Raw genomic sequence first — 13,753 nt, 5'->3', positions numbered from 1 at the left:
TTATCTTAGTCTCATGGGTATATCAAAAGTAAAGCATTCAGGATAGATAGTTGTCATCCTAACCTTGTGGTTGAACCAACTTAGCTAACTTATGACTACCCCCAAAGATTCATGAATGTGCATTCACATTATGAACTCTACTCTTGTCTTTCAAAACATAAACATTCTCTCTTCATTTGATTCTAAGGACAAACATACAATAAGTAAAGATACGAATGCAGTAACATAAAGGCTAGCAAGCATTGACTTCTTAATCATAAAATTCAGAATGCATAATTGAAAGTTGTCTAGCTAATATGGAGGCATGTCCTATTTCATACAAGATCCTCCTTATTGATAATATAAACTAAAAAAAGCAAGAAAGGAGCTCCACCACCTTTTACTCATGTGGTTGCTCATGCTCCTCTCCATGCTTGTCCTCTTGGTGCTTTTCTTGAGTGCTTGTGCTCCCACTCCCTTTGCTTTTTCCAAGTAGTTTCTTCCAGAAGCCAACATCTTCCATTTTTTTCTTCAGAGTTTCCTTCTGCTGTTTCACTTTCCCTTCTTCTCGTTCAACAAACTCTTTTTGGACCTCCTCATATGTGGGAATGGCATAATGTAGGTGGTGCATATTATCAGACATATAGCTCAATCTGGCTTGAGTGTTTACACTAAATTCCTCTCTATGCAACTGCCTTCCTTCATTCAGCATGCTAAACTCATTAAATGATTTCATCTGAGCTAATTGCCACTGGTTGAGCTCTTGAAAGCGTTTGTCTTGACGCTCTTGCCTCTCTGTTACTTGGTGTAGGGCTTGGGTGAGTTGTGAATATTGCTCCTGTTGCTGCTCCATGTGTTGTTTCTGTCACTTTCTTGTTGCTTCATCCATTTGGACTGCATGGCAAGTATTTGCTCTTGTCCCTCCATATGTTTCATCTCCAAATCCTCAATGGCATGTAAGATATGACTCATATTGAGGTTGGCTGGGTTGTGTTGCTCTTCTTGTTGGTAATCTTCCTGATGATACTCCTCTTGATGAATTTCTTCCTGGGCTCTGTGTCTTCCTATATGTGGCCTTCTTAGTTGTTGAGCAAGTGAGGTGTGGACCATGCGCTCACGTGTGACCGGCTTCCCTGGGTTCACCCAGTCTGGACTGCTGTCCTCAAATACTACCTTAGCCTTGTTGCACAAGCGGAGAATTGTGCTGGGGTACCAAAGCCTGGCACCCAAATCAACTTTCTCAGCCGATTCTTGAATCCCTTCGGCGATAAGCTCATGCACATTGATTTCCCCACCTAGTACTAAGCATTGCACCATAGTGGCTCGGTTGATGTTAACTTCTGAATTATTAGCAGCCGGTAGGATGGACCTTTTTACAAGCTCGAACCACCCCTTGGCCTCAGGATGAAGGTCTCCCCTTTTTATGAATTTTGGTCTCCCATCTGAGTACCTCTCCCAATCAGCTGCTATCACACAGATATCTGACGCTATCTCTGAGAGCTCATCCTTATCAGGGCTTCTACTTATCCTTGACTAATAACTGTCCTCGTCAAAATGAGGGAATTTCAATTGAAGAGCTCTTATTATGGCACTTGGGCTAAAGTCGACCTCCCTTCCTCTCACATAGCTTTTGTAAGTTGGGGCTTTGGTCTTCTCCTCTCTAACTACATTTGCATAAAACTCTTTGATGAGGTTGCCATTGATCTTACCCTTTGGACTGGTGAGCAATTGCCACCCTCTCTGTTCGATTTTCCTCAAAATCTGTGGTGATTCATTGGCATTGATTTGGAAGATTAACTCTGGCAATATCTTTCTGGCCCTTATCCGCTCGAATTCTCGTTCATGAAAGGCAGTTTTGAATCTCTTCTCGTCAAAGGGAACACACTCAATGGGTTCCTTTCTCTTTTGCCTCTTTGAGCTTGATGATGCCATGACTTGAGTTGTTGTTTTGAGGTGGGTTGAGGCTTCGGATAGATAAAGAGTGGGTTGGTTAAAACAATGCGTGATGAAGGGTTTAGTGTGCCAACAGAAGTGTAGAGAGTGGGGGTTTGAATGTAAGGAGTGAGTGTGCACTAAGGTTCACTTATATAGGAGAAATCATAAGTGCATGAAGGGTGTGGATTGCACGAATGTTTCCTTGATGGACGGATGGGGTTGTATACGAAGAAAGGACAAGGATCATCACTTGATGGGGAATGTTGGTTCGGTCTTCAAGATTCTTCTTCTTTCAATGTTGCATGGCAACATTTCCCATGCCTTCCTTGTTGGGACATGTGTAAAGTTCTCTTCGCGAAGTGGCCGAGCCTCCCCCATTAAATTGTCTAATCAATCCTCATCAATGCTCCTTTCTTTTCCCTATAAAGATGAAATAAGAAGAGTAAGAACTACTTTTATAAAAGAAACAAAAATGCTTTAACATCTACAGCTTGAATAATAAGAGAATTTGTTTATTCCTGAATTCCACTAACTGACTAACTGTGTATCTTCATATGCAAATTGGTGGCACCATAGGGTGACACCAAACTTAGTTTGGAGCACTGTGATGAAAAGTTGTGTTCAAAGCTTTAAGAATAATGCTTTGAACACCAAACTTGTTCTTTACTATATTCTGCATATAAAAATTTCACACGTGTTTGTCAATTTTTGGTTGGAATTCATGAATATTGATTTATTCACTACTTCTGAAAGCATGTAAAATATGGGTTGCCTCCCATGAAGCGCTTCTTTAGCGTCACTAGCTTGACGTTACCCCCTTATTATGGTGGTTGGTAATGCTTGAAGTCTTCTCCTCTGGCAGTGGACTTGTATCCATTGGTTGTATCAATGATCTCTACAAGCTCCATGGAGAGAACTCTGTTGATGGTGAAGACCTTAGGTAGCTGAGATGGTACAGTGGGGAGATTAGGGGGGGTATCTGTGAAGTAGGCTGAGATTACTTTATCCCCTGGAGAGAAATCTTCCGTAGGAATCTTCTTGTTCCGCCACCCCCTTGGTACCTTCTTCTTTGCCCCTGGTGCTGTTTTCTTACTCCTGGTGGCCACCTTCTTTGATGAGCTTTTGTTAATGTCCTCACAAACTTCTGGTGGCTTAGGTTCCTCCAATTTTTCCTTGACCTGTGGCACTTGCTGCTGGCCTTGTCCATCAACCCAGTGAATCTCAGGATGAGCTGGTTGTGCTTCAGTGCTTGCTTCTTCCTTTAGTATCTCATGATGCACTTTGCTCGGTTCTTTGTCCTCTTCATCTTTTTCCAATGAGAGTTCGAAAACACTGAAGCTCAGTTGTTCATCATGGATCCTTAATATTAGCTCCCCTTTCTCCACATCTATGAGTGCTCTAGCAGTAGCTAGAAATGGTCTCCCCAATATGATTGGGTGCAGGTGACTCTCTTCCATGTCCAGGATGACAAAGTCTGTTGGGAGAAAGTATTTTCCAACTTTGAGCAACACATTTTCTACCACTCCTACTGCTTGCTTTTGAATCGTGTCAGCCAGCCTTATGACTACATCTGTAGGTAGTATCTCATTGATCTGCAGCCTTTTTACCAGGGATAGGGGTATTAAGTTGATGCTTGCTCCCAAATCGCAAAGTGCTCTATCAAAATTTGTTTCCCCTATAGCACAAGGGACATGAAAACTCCCTGGGTCTTTTCTTTTCGCAGGAAATTGTGTTTGAATGAGGGTGCTGCAATCCTTGTTCATCACTATAGTCGGCCCCCCTTGAGTGAGCTCTTCCTGGGAAGTAGTTCCTTCATATACTTGATGAATGCTGGCATTTGCTGAATGACCTTGATGAATGGTATGTTCACATTCAAAGATGCAAACGAGTCTAAGAACCTTGAGTACATTCTCTTTCCCACAGCACCCTTTAGCAGTTGAGGAAATGGTGCATATAGTCTCAGCAGCTCCTGTTGTAAGATTTTTGGTTCTTGTTGGTCTTTCTTCTCCTTCTCTACTAAGGTATTTTCAGGTTGTTCTGACAGCTTGCTTGGCTTGTCTTCAGTCTCCTTGTCATTTGTAGTGACCATATTGCAGTCTTCCCGTCTTACTTTCTTACCTTCACCTCTCGGATTCTTCTCCGTGTCACTTGGGAAGCTATCAGTGGGTCTGGGTGTCTTCTCAGACTAATATCCCACTTGAAATTTCAGCTTCTTGATTGCTTCCCCCCGATTCTTCATACTGGCTCTCACCTCCTCTTTGAACACCTTATTGTCTTGAATGTCTTTGCATATGCTTTCAAGTAAGGTTTCAATCTTAGAGATTCTGTCATCAAATGATGGTATGTTGGGGGTAGAGGTAGAAGAGTGAGATGTATTGCTGTGGTTTTGTTGGTATGTCCTCTGTGTGAATTGTTGGGGAGTTGTATTGTTGGGGTTGTGACGTCTCTGATCTTGGCCTTGGTCTTGTTGATTCCCCCACCCAAAGTTTGGGTGATTCCTCCATCCAGGGTTGTAGGTCTTGGAGTATGGATCATGGTTGTATCTAGGTGAATTCCCAATGTAGTTGGCTTGCTCCTGAGTGCCTTCTTCCTCTTCACTTGCTTCCTCTTGAGTTGAAGTGGTGATTGCTGCCACTTGACTTCTCTCCATCTTCTTGGTGAGGTCAGCTAGCTGCTTGGTGATGAGCTTGTTTTGAGCAAGCAGAGCATCTACATTGTTCAGCTCCATTACCCCTCTAGTGTTCCCTCTTTCGGAAGCATAGAAGTAGTCATTCTCAGCCACAGTTTCAATGACATCTATGGCTTCCTCAATGGTCTTCTTCTTGTTTAAAGAACCTCCGGATGAATGGTCTACGGCCTTCTTAGATTCATATGACTGTCCTTCATAGAAGATGTGCAGCTGCACCCATTCATTGAACATATCAGATGGACATCTCCTTGTTAGGTCTTTAAACCTCTCCCATGCTTCATATAGAGTCTCACCATCTTGTTGCCTGAAAGTTTGGACCTCAGCTCTCAGCCGATTGACTCGTTGAGGGGGGTAAAATCTTGCTAAGAATTTGTTCATAACATCATCCCAAGTTGTCAAGCTCTCCTTTGGAAAAGACTCCAACCACTTGGTTGCCTTGTCTCTGAGAGAGAATGGGAACAACAACAGTCTATAGGCGTCAGGTTGAACGCCATTGGACTTCACTGTGTCACATATTCTCAGGAATGTGTTTAAGTGTTGGTTGGGGTCTTCTTGAACACCTCCTCCGAACGAGCAATTGTTCTGAACGAGGGTGATGAGCTGTGGCTTTAGTTCAAAGTTGTTGGCATGGATGGTTGGTTTTTGGATGCTACTTCCACAATTCCCTGGGTTTGGGTTGATGTAAGAGCCCAAGACTCTTCTATCTTCCCTACCAGGATTTGCTCTACCTTCTCCACCATGGTTGTGCACCTCTTCCTCACGATGGTCCTCCATGGTTCTTTCAAAGTATTCTTTAAAGTGTTCCTCTTCTTCTTCAGCACCCACTACACGTTTTTCTTTTGCCTCCCTTCTTAATCTTAAGAAGGTTCTCTCAGGTTCAGAATCAAAGAAAGTTGAGGCTCCGCTTCTTCTCCCTGTCATACAACCAACAGAGTACAAGCAAAGAAAAGCAATGCAGATAGTATCTTGTTAGAATTACTTGTTAGTGTCAGTGATGCAATATATCAAACAGTTAGTGGGTTAGTGAACTGAATTGTAAATAGCAAAGAAAAACTCAGAAACAGGGGAGGGGAAGAATTAAACTAAGACGGAAAGCAAATTAACCAAACAGAAAATTAAATCAAACAAAATACAAGTGCTCAATCTAGTGATCCTCTAATGTAATCATTGTCGATGCACAATCAATTCCCGGCAACGGCGCCATAAACTTGATCGGGGTAAAACTTGTCTCTCAACAAATTCCCATTCGGCAAGTGTACCGAATTTGTCGTCAAGTAAAAACTCACAATAGAGTGAGGTCGAATCCCACAGGGATTGATTGATCAAGCAACTTTAATTAGAGGAATGATCTAGTTGAGCGAATCCATGAATAGAGTTGATAATTGCAGAAATTAAAATGGCTAGAAAGTAAATGACTGAAAGTAAATAGCAGAATTGTAAATGGGAATGGGGGAATTGCTCATAAAAGTAAATTGCAGAAAATAAAGAGAATGGGTAAGATCAGAAATGGGGAGTTCATTGGGCTTAGGAGATGTTGCATTCTCCGGATCAATTTCATTTTCATCTCTTCCTCAATCAATGCACTCATTGATCTCCTTGGCAATCTTAAGTGATTGAATCACAATTTCTTGCAATTCAATCTCTCAAATCTTGATCAATAGCCAATTCCTTGGTCAATTGCTCATGAGAAGAGATGAAGTGTGGTCACTGATTATGCCACATGCACTTCCCAAATCAAATGCTTGGAGGGTTATAGCCACATACCCATCCACACTCAATTTGGTCCAGCATGAGAAAGCATTTCTAGCTAATCTCTTCATTCCTCTTTCAAGGATTCGAAGAGATCCATGTTTGAATAGCTTCTTTTCCAAGATCACTATCCAATTGGATGAAGATCGAAAGCTTTCAAGTAAAATCAAAAGGAAAGATAGAAGAAGAATAAGAAAATTAGTATTGATCCATCAAATTACAACAGAGCTCCCTAACCCAATGAAAGGGGTTTAGTTGTTCATAGCTCTAGAAATCAAAATCAAAGATGGAGAATACATGATAAAGCTAGAAGTAGAAAGTAAATACAAAGAGAAGTTCTCTGTCCTAGCTCCTTCCAAAAAAGCTCCTCTCTCTTTCAAAACTACTCCTATATATACTACTCTTCTCAGCTTCTAGTTAGCTCTTCAAGTGTTGGGCCTCTGGATCTTTGAGCTTGAAGCAGTTCCTTTCTTCAATTGGGCTTGGCTTACTTGCAGAGAGATAGTGTGAAGTGGGCATAGACTTTAGCTCAAGACGTTAGGGGTTTTTAACATTTAGTGAAAATACAAGTTCGAGAACGTTAGTGACACTTAACATTGTCACTAACGTCGCCATGCACCCCTTTGCCTCACGTTAAAGCCCACGTTAACTGGGTTAACGTGGCTTTTAACATTGCCTTGTTAGCCTTCGAGAACGTTAGTGACACTCAACATTGTCACTGACGTTCAAGTGTGCCCCTTCTTGCTTCACGTTAAAGCTCACGTTAACTAGGTTAACGTGGCTTCTAACGTGGCTTTTGCCAACCTTCGAGAACGTTAGTGACACTCAACATTGTCACTAACGTTCAAGTGTGCCCCTAGGTCTCACGTTAGAGTCCACGTTAACTAGGTTAACGTGGCTTCTAACGTGGCCATTCTTAGCCATCCCAACGTTAGTGACAATGTTGAGTGTCACTAACGTTGGCTCATTCTTCATTCCTCATCGTTAGCTTCCACGTTAACCAAGTTAATGTGGAGGTTAACGTGGCTCTTGGGGGTTGTGTGGTTGCTCCAACGTTAGTGACAATGTTGAGTGTCACTAACGTTGTCGACAACTCTCCATCTCTTAAGTTAGCTCCCACGTTAACCAAGTTAACGTGGGAGTTAACGTGGCTCTTTGCACCTTAGGCCAACGTTAGTGACAATGTTAAGTGTCACTAATGTTGGCTCAACTTCTCTTCTCCACGTTAGAGTTTACGTTAACTTAGTTAACGTGACTCTTTAACGTGGGCATTGATGGCTTTTGAGAGTATTTTTGGCAATTACTTTTCTCCTTAACTTTGCAAGTTACCTCCCATTCCTTGCTTCCTTTGGTCCTGAAATCAAGCAATAGAGTGCATCAAAGTTCTAGTCCAAGTCATGGGTAATGCAATATACAATTTTATCATTAAAATCAAGCAAAATCCTCATGAAACAATGTAAAATGCACAATGTATGCTTGAATCAAGGTCTGAGTGAATATCTGCCCAAAACTAACTTATTTCCTAAGAAAATGCATGAAATTACCTAAAAACAGTAAAGAAAAGGTCAGTGAGACTGGCCAAAATGTCCTGGCATCACAACACCAAACTTAAAGCTTGCTTGTCCCTAAGCAAGTACTGGAACAAGAGAATGATAAATGGAATCTCCAGAGAAATGAGTCATTCTTGTGGAAGTCATATTACTGATTTTATGGTGGTTTCATGCATAGCAACTTAGGTTCATCCCACTGCTGGCTTTCAGACCTTTATCATCTCCTAAAATACTCACTTTGTTATGTCCCATGAGACCTGTATTTATTGATCCTTTTATTGTTATTTCAAGGGCTGTTTGTGTTATTTAGGCTAAGTGTTTTGTAAGGGGGCAACTCTTTAGGATAAGCTTTCAGCTAACACTCCCGAACCAGTTGGTTCAAGGTGCTAGGTGTTGAAGCACCCCTAAGGACTTACTTGCTCAAGTCTCTCCCCCATACATACACACCACAGGCATATAGTTTATTTATTTTCTTTCCTTCAGACCTTGGTGTCCAGCACCTCTTTGGGTTACTAAATGCTCTGTGGTGAGGGTTACTCTTGATAGTGGATTTTCAGCTGATAATCCCGAGTTAGTTAACCCAAGTTACCAGGTGATAAAGCACCCCAATGAGCTTATTCATCCAAGTAGATCCCCCACACAGGAGCACCACAGACACATGTCTTAAGGTAAACCATTGGTGCCTAGCCTTATTGCTTACTCTTTTTCTTTTGTTTTTCACTTCTATTGTTCTTTCCCTTTTCTCTTATTAGGATCTTATTGTTATCTTAGTCTCATGGGTATATCAAAAGTAAAGCATTCAGGATAGATAGTTGTCATCCTAACCTTGTGGTTGAACCAACTTAGCTAACTTATGACTACCCCCAAAGATTCATGAATGTGCATTCACATTATGAACTTTACTCTTATCTTTCAAAACATAAACATTCTCTCTTCATTTGATTCTAAGGACAAACATACAATAAGTAAAGATACGAATGCAGTAACATAAAGGCTAGCAAGCATTGACTTCTTAATCATAAAATTCAGAATGCATAATTGAAAGTTGTCTAGCTAATATGGAGGCATGTCCTATTTCATACAAGATCCTCCTTATTGATAATATAAACTAAAAAAAACAAGAAAGGAGCTCCACCACCTTTTACTCATGTGGTTGCTCATGCTCCCCTCCATGCTTGTCCTCTTGGTACTTTTCTTGAGTGCTTGTGCTCCCACTCCCTTTGCTTTTTCCAAGTAGTTTCTTCCAGAAGCCAGCATCTTCCATTTTTTTCTTCAGAGTTTCCTTCTGCTGTTTCACCTTCCCTTCTTCTCGTTCAACAAACTCTTTTTGGACCTCCTCATATGTGAGAATGGCATAATGTAGGTGGCGCATATTATCAGACATATAGCTCAATCTGGCTTGAGTGTTTACACAAAATTCCTCTCTATGCAACTGCCTTCCTTCATTCAGCATGCTAAACTCATTAAATAATTTCATCTGAGTTAATTGCCGCTGGTTGAGCTCTTGAAGGCGTTTGTCTTGACGCTCTTGCCTCTCTGTTACTTGGTGTAGGGCTTGAGTGAGTTGTGAATATTGCTCCTGTTGCTGCTCCATGTGTTGTTTCTGCCACTCTTCTTGTTGCTTCATCCATTTGGACTGCATGGCAAGTATTTGCTCTTGTCCCTCCATATGTTTCATCTCCAAATCCTCAATGGCATGTAAGATATGACTCATATTGAGGTTGGCTGGGTTGTGTTGCTCTTCTTGTTGGTAATCTTCCTGATGATACTCCTCTTGATGAATTTCTTCCTGGGCTCTGTGCCTTCCTATATGTGGCCTTCTTAGTTGTTGAGCAAGTGAGGTGTGGACCATGCGCTCACGTGTGACCGGCTTCCCTGGGTTCACCCAGTCTGGACTGCTGTCCTCAAATACTACCTTAGCCTTGTTGCACAAGCGGAGAATTATGCTGGGGTACCAAAGCCTGGCACTCGAATCAACTTTCTCAGCCGATTCTTGAATCTCTTCGGCAATAAGCTCATGCACATTGATTTCCCCACCTAGTACTAAGCATTGCACCATAGTGGCTCAGTTGATGTTAACTTCTGAATTATTAGCAGCCGGTAGGATGGACCTTCTTACAAGCTCGAACCACCCCTTGGCCTCAGGATGAAGGTCTCCCCTTTTTATAAATTTTGGTCTCCCATCTGAGTACCTCTCCCAATCAGCTGCTATCACACAGATATCTGACGCTATCTCTGAGAGCTCATCCTTATCAGGGCTTCTACTTATCCTTGACTGATAACTCTCCTCGTCAAAATGAGGGAATTTCAATTGAAGAGCTCTTATTATGGCACTTGGGCTGAAGTCGACCTCCCTTCCTCTCACATAGCTTTTGTAAGTTGGGGCTTTGGTCTTCTCCTCTCTAACTACATTTGCATAAAACTCTTTGATGAGGTTGCCATTGATCTTACCCTTTGGACTGGTGAGCAATTGCCATCCTCTCTGTTCGATTTTCCTCAAAATCCGTGGTGATTCATTGGCATTGATTTGGAAGATTAACTCTGGCAATATCTTTCTGGCCCTTATCCGCTCGAATTCTCGTTCATGAAAGGCAGTTTTGAATCTCTTCTCGTCAAAGGGAACACTCTCCATGGGTTCCTTTCTCTTTTGCCTCTTTGAGCTTGATGATGCCATGACTTGAGTTGTTGTTTTGAGGTGGGTTGAGGCTTCGGATAGATAAAGAGTGGGTTGGTTAAAACAATGCGTGATGAAGGGTTTAGTGTGCCAACAGAAGTGTAGAGAGTGGGGGTTTGAATGTAAGGAGTGAGCGTGCACTAAGGTTCACTTATATAGGAGAAATCATGAGTGCATGAAGGGTGTGGATTGCACGAATGTTTCCTTGATGGATGGATGGGGTTGTATACGAAGAAAGGATAAGGATCATCACTTGATGGGGAATGTTGGTTCGGTCTTCAAGATTCTTCTTCTTTCAATGTTGCATGGCAACATTTCCCATGCCTTCCTTGTTGGGACAAGTGTAAAGTTCTCTTCGCGAAGTGGCCGAGCCTCCCCCATTAAATTGTCTAATCAATCCTCATCAATGCTCCTTTCTTTTCCCTATAAAGATGAAATAAGAAGAGTAAGAACTACTTTTATAAAAGAAACAAAAATGCTTTAACATCTACAGCTTGAATAATAAAAGAATTTGTTTATTCCTGAATTCCACTAACTGACTAACTGCGTATCTTCATATGCAAATTGGTGGCACCATAGGGTGACACCAAACTTAGTTTGGAGCACTGTGATGAAAAGTTGTTTTCAAAGCTTTAAGAATAATGCTTTGAACACCAAACTTGTTCTTTACTATATTCTGCATATAAAAATTTCACACGTGTTTGTCAATTTTTGGTTGGAATTCATGAATATTAATTTATTCACTACTTCTGAAAGCATGTAAAATATGGGTTGCCTCCCATGAAGCGCTTCTTTAGCGTCACTAGCTTGACGTTACCCCCTTATTATGGTGGTTGGTAATGCTTGAAGTCTTCTTCTCTGGCAGTGGACTTGTATCCATTGGTTGTATCAATGATCTCTACATGCTCCAAGGAGAGAACTCTGTTGATGGTGAAGACCTTAGGTAGCTGAGATGGTACAGTGGGGAGATTAGGGGGGATATCTGTGAAGTAGGCTGAGATTACTTTATCCCCTGGAGAGAAATCTTCCGTAGGAATCTTCTTGTTCCGCCACCCCCTTGGTACCTTCTTCTTTGCCCCTGGTGCTGTTTTCTTACTCCTGGTGGCCACCTTCTTTGATGAGCTTTTGTTAATGTCCTCACAAACTTCTGGTGGCTTAGGTTCCTCCAATTTTTCCTTGACCTGTGGCACTTGCTGCTGGCCTTGTCCATCAACCCAGTGAATCTCAGGATGAGCTGGTTGTGCTTCAGTGCTTGCTTCTTCCTTTAGTATCTCATGATGCACTTTGCTCGGTTCTTTGTCCTCTTCATCTTTTTCCAATGAGAGTTCGAAAACACTGAAGCTCAGTTGTTCATCATGGATCCTTAATATTAGCTCCCCTTTCTCCACATCTATGAGTGCTCTAGCAGTAGCTAGAAATGGTCTCCCCAATATGATTGGGTGCAGGTGACTCTCTTCCATGTCCAGGATGACAAAGTCTGTTGGGAGAAAGTATTTTCCAACTTTGAGCAACACATTTTCCACCACTCCTACTGCTTGCTTTTGAGTCTTGTCAGCCAGCCTTATGACTACATCTGTAGGTAGTATCTCATTGATCTGCAGCCTTTTTACCAGGGATAGGGGTATTAAGTTGATGCTTGCTCCCAAATCGCAAAGTGCTCTATCAAAATTTGTTTCCCCTATAGCACAAGGGACATGAAAACTCCCTGGGTCTTTTCTTTTCGCAGACAATTGTGTTTGAATGAGGGTGCTGCAATCCTTGTTCATCACTATAGTCGGCCCCCCTTGAGTGAGCTCTTCCTGGGAAGTAGTTCCTTCATATACTTGATGAATGCTGGCATTTGCTGAATGACCTTGATGAATGGTATGTTCACATTCAAAGATGCAAACGAGTCTAAGAACCTTGAGTACATTCTCTTTCCCACAGCACCCTTTAGCAGTTGAGGAAATGGTGCATATAGTCTCAGCAGCTCCTGTTGTAAGATTTTTGGTTCTTGTTGGTCTTTCTTCTCCTTCTCTACTAAGGTATTTTCAGGTTGTTCTGACAGCTTGCTTGGCTTGTCTTCAGTCTCCTTGTCATTTGTAGTGACCATATTGCAGTCTTCCCGTCTTACTTTCTTAGCTTCACCTCTCGGATTCTTCTCCGTGTCACTTGGGAAGCTATCAGTCGGTCTGGGTATCTTCTCAGACAAATATCCCACTTGAAATTCCAGCATCTTGATTGCTTCCCCCCGATTCTTCATACTGGCTCTCACCTCCTCTTTGAACACCTTATTGTCTTGAATGTCTTTGCATATGCTTTCAAGTAAGGTTTCAATCTTAGAGATTCTGTCATCAAATGATGGTATATTGGGGGTAGAGGTAGAAGAGTGAGATGTATTGCTGTGGTTTTGTTGGTATGTCCTTTGTGTGAATTGTTGGGGAGCTGTGTTGTTGGGGTTGTGACGTCTCTGATCTTGGCCTTGGTCTTGTTGATTCCCCCACCCAAAGTTTGGGTGATTCCTCCATCCAGGGTTGTAGGTCTTGGAGTATGGATCATGGTTGTATCTAGGTGAATTCCCAATGTAGTTGGCTTGCTCCTGAGTGCCTTCTTCCTCTTCATTTGCTTCCTCTTGAGTTGAAGTGGTAATTGCTGCCACTTGACTTCTCTCCATCTTCTTGGTAAGGTCAGCTAGCTGCTTGGTGATGAGCTTGTTTTGAGCAAGCAGAGCATCTACATTGTTCAGCTCCATTATCCCTCTAGTGTTCCCTCTTTCGGAAGCATAGAAGTAGTCATTCTCAGCCACAGTTTCAATGACATCTATGGCTTCCTCAATGGTCTTCTTCTTGTTTAAAGAACCTCCGGATGAATGGTCTACGGCCTTCTTAGATTCATATGACAGTCCTTCATAGAAGATGTGTAGCTGCACCCATTCATTGAACATATCAGATGGACATCTCCTTGTTAGGTCTTTAAACCTCTCCTATGCTTCATATAGAGTCTCACCATCTTGTTGCCTGAAAGTTTGGACCTCAGCTCTCAGCCGATTGACTCGTTGAGGGGGGTAAAATCTTGCTAAGAATTTGTTCATAACATCATCCCAAGTTGTCAAGCTCTCCTTTGGAAAAGACTCCAACCACTTGGTTGCCTTGTCTCTGAGAGAGAATGGGAACAACAACAGTCTATAGGCGTCAGGTT

The 13,753-nt window shown here is 42.1% G+C and overlaps 2 protein-coding genes across 2 annotated transcripts; both read right to left on the bottom strand.

The window, feature by feature from the left end:
* Positions 1-2,735: 2,735 nt before the first annotated feature.
* On the bottom strand, positions 2,736-3,677 carry LOC130981031 (uncharacterized). The gene has a single exon (XM_057904670.1). The coding sequence runs from the start codon at positions 3,675-3,677 to the stop codon at positions 2,736-2,738; it is 942 nt and encodes a 313-aa protein (XP_057760653.1).
* Positions 3,678-11,400: 7,723 nt separating this feature from the next.
* LOC130981030 (uncharacterized) lies at positions 11,401-12,342 on the bottom strand. Its single transcript, XM_057904669.1, has one exon. The coding sequence runs from the start codon at positions 12,340-12,342 to the stop codon at positions 11,401-11,403; it is 942 nt and encodes a 313-aa protein (XP_057760652.1).
* Positions 12,343-13,753: the final 1,411 nt, after the last annotated feature.

This window comes from Arachis stenosperma, chromosome 5 (assembly GCF_014773155.1).
Source record: "Arachis stenosperma cultivar V10309 chromosome 5, arast.V10309.gnm1.PFL2, whole genome shotgun sequence".
Taxonomy (NCBI): Eukaryota; Viridiplantae; Streptophyta; class Magnoliopsida; order Fabales; family Fabaceae; genus Arachis; species Arachis stenosperma.
The sequence above is the reverse complement of the archived record's forward strand: the minus strand, read 5'-3'. Positions and strand labels throughout refer to the sequence as shown.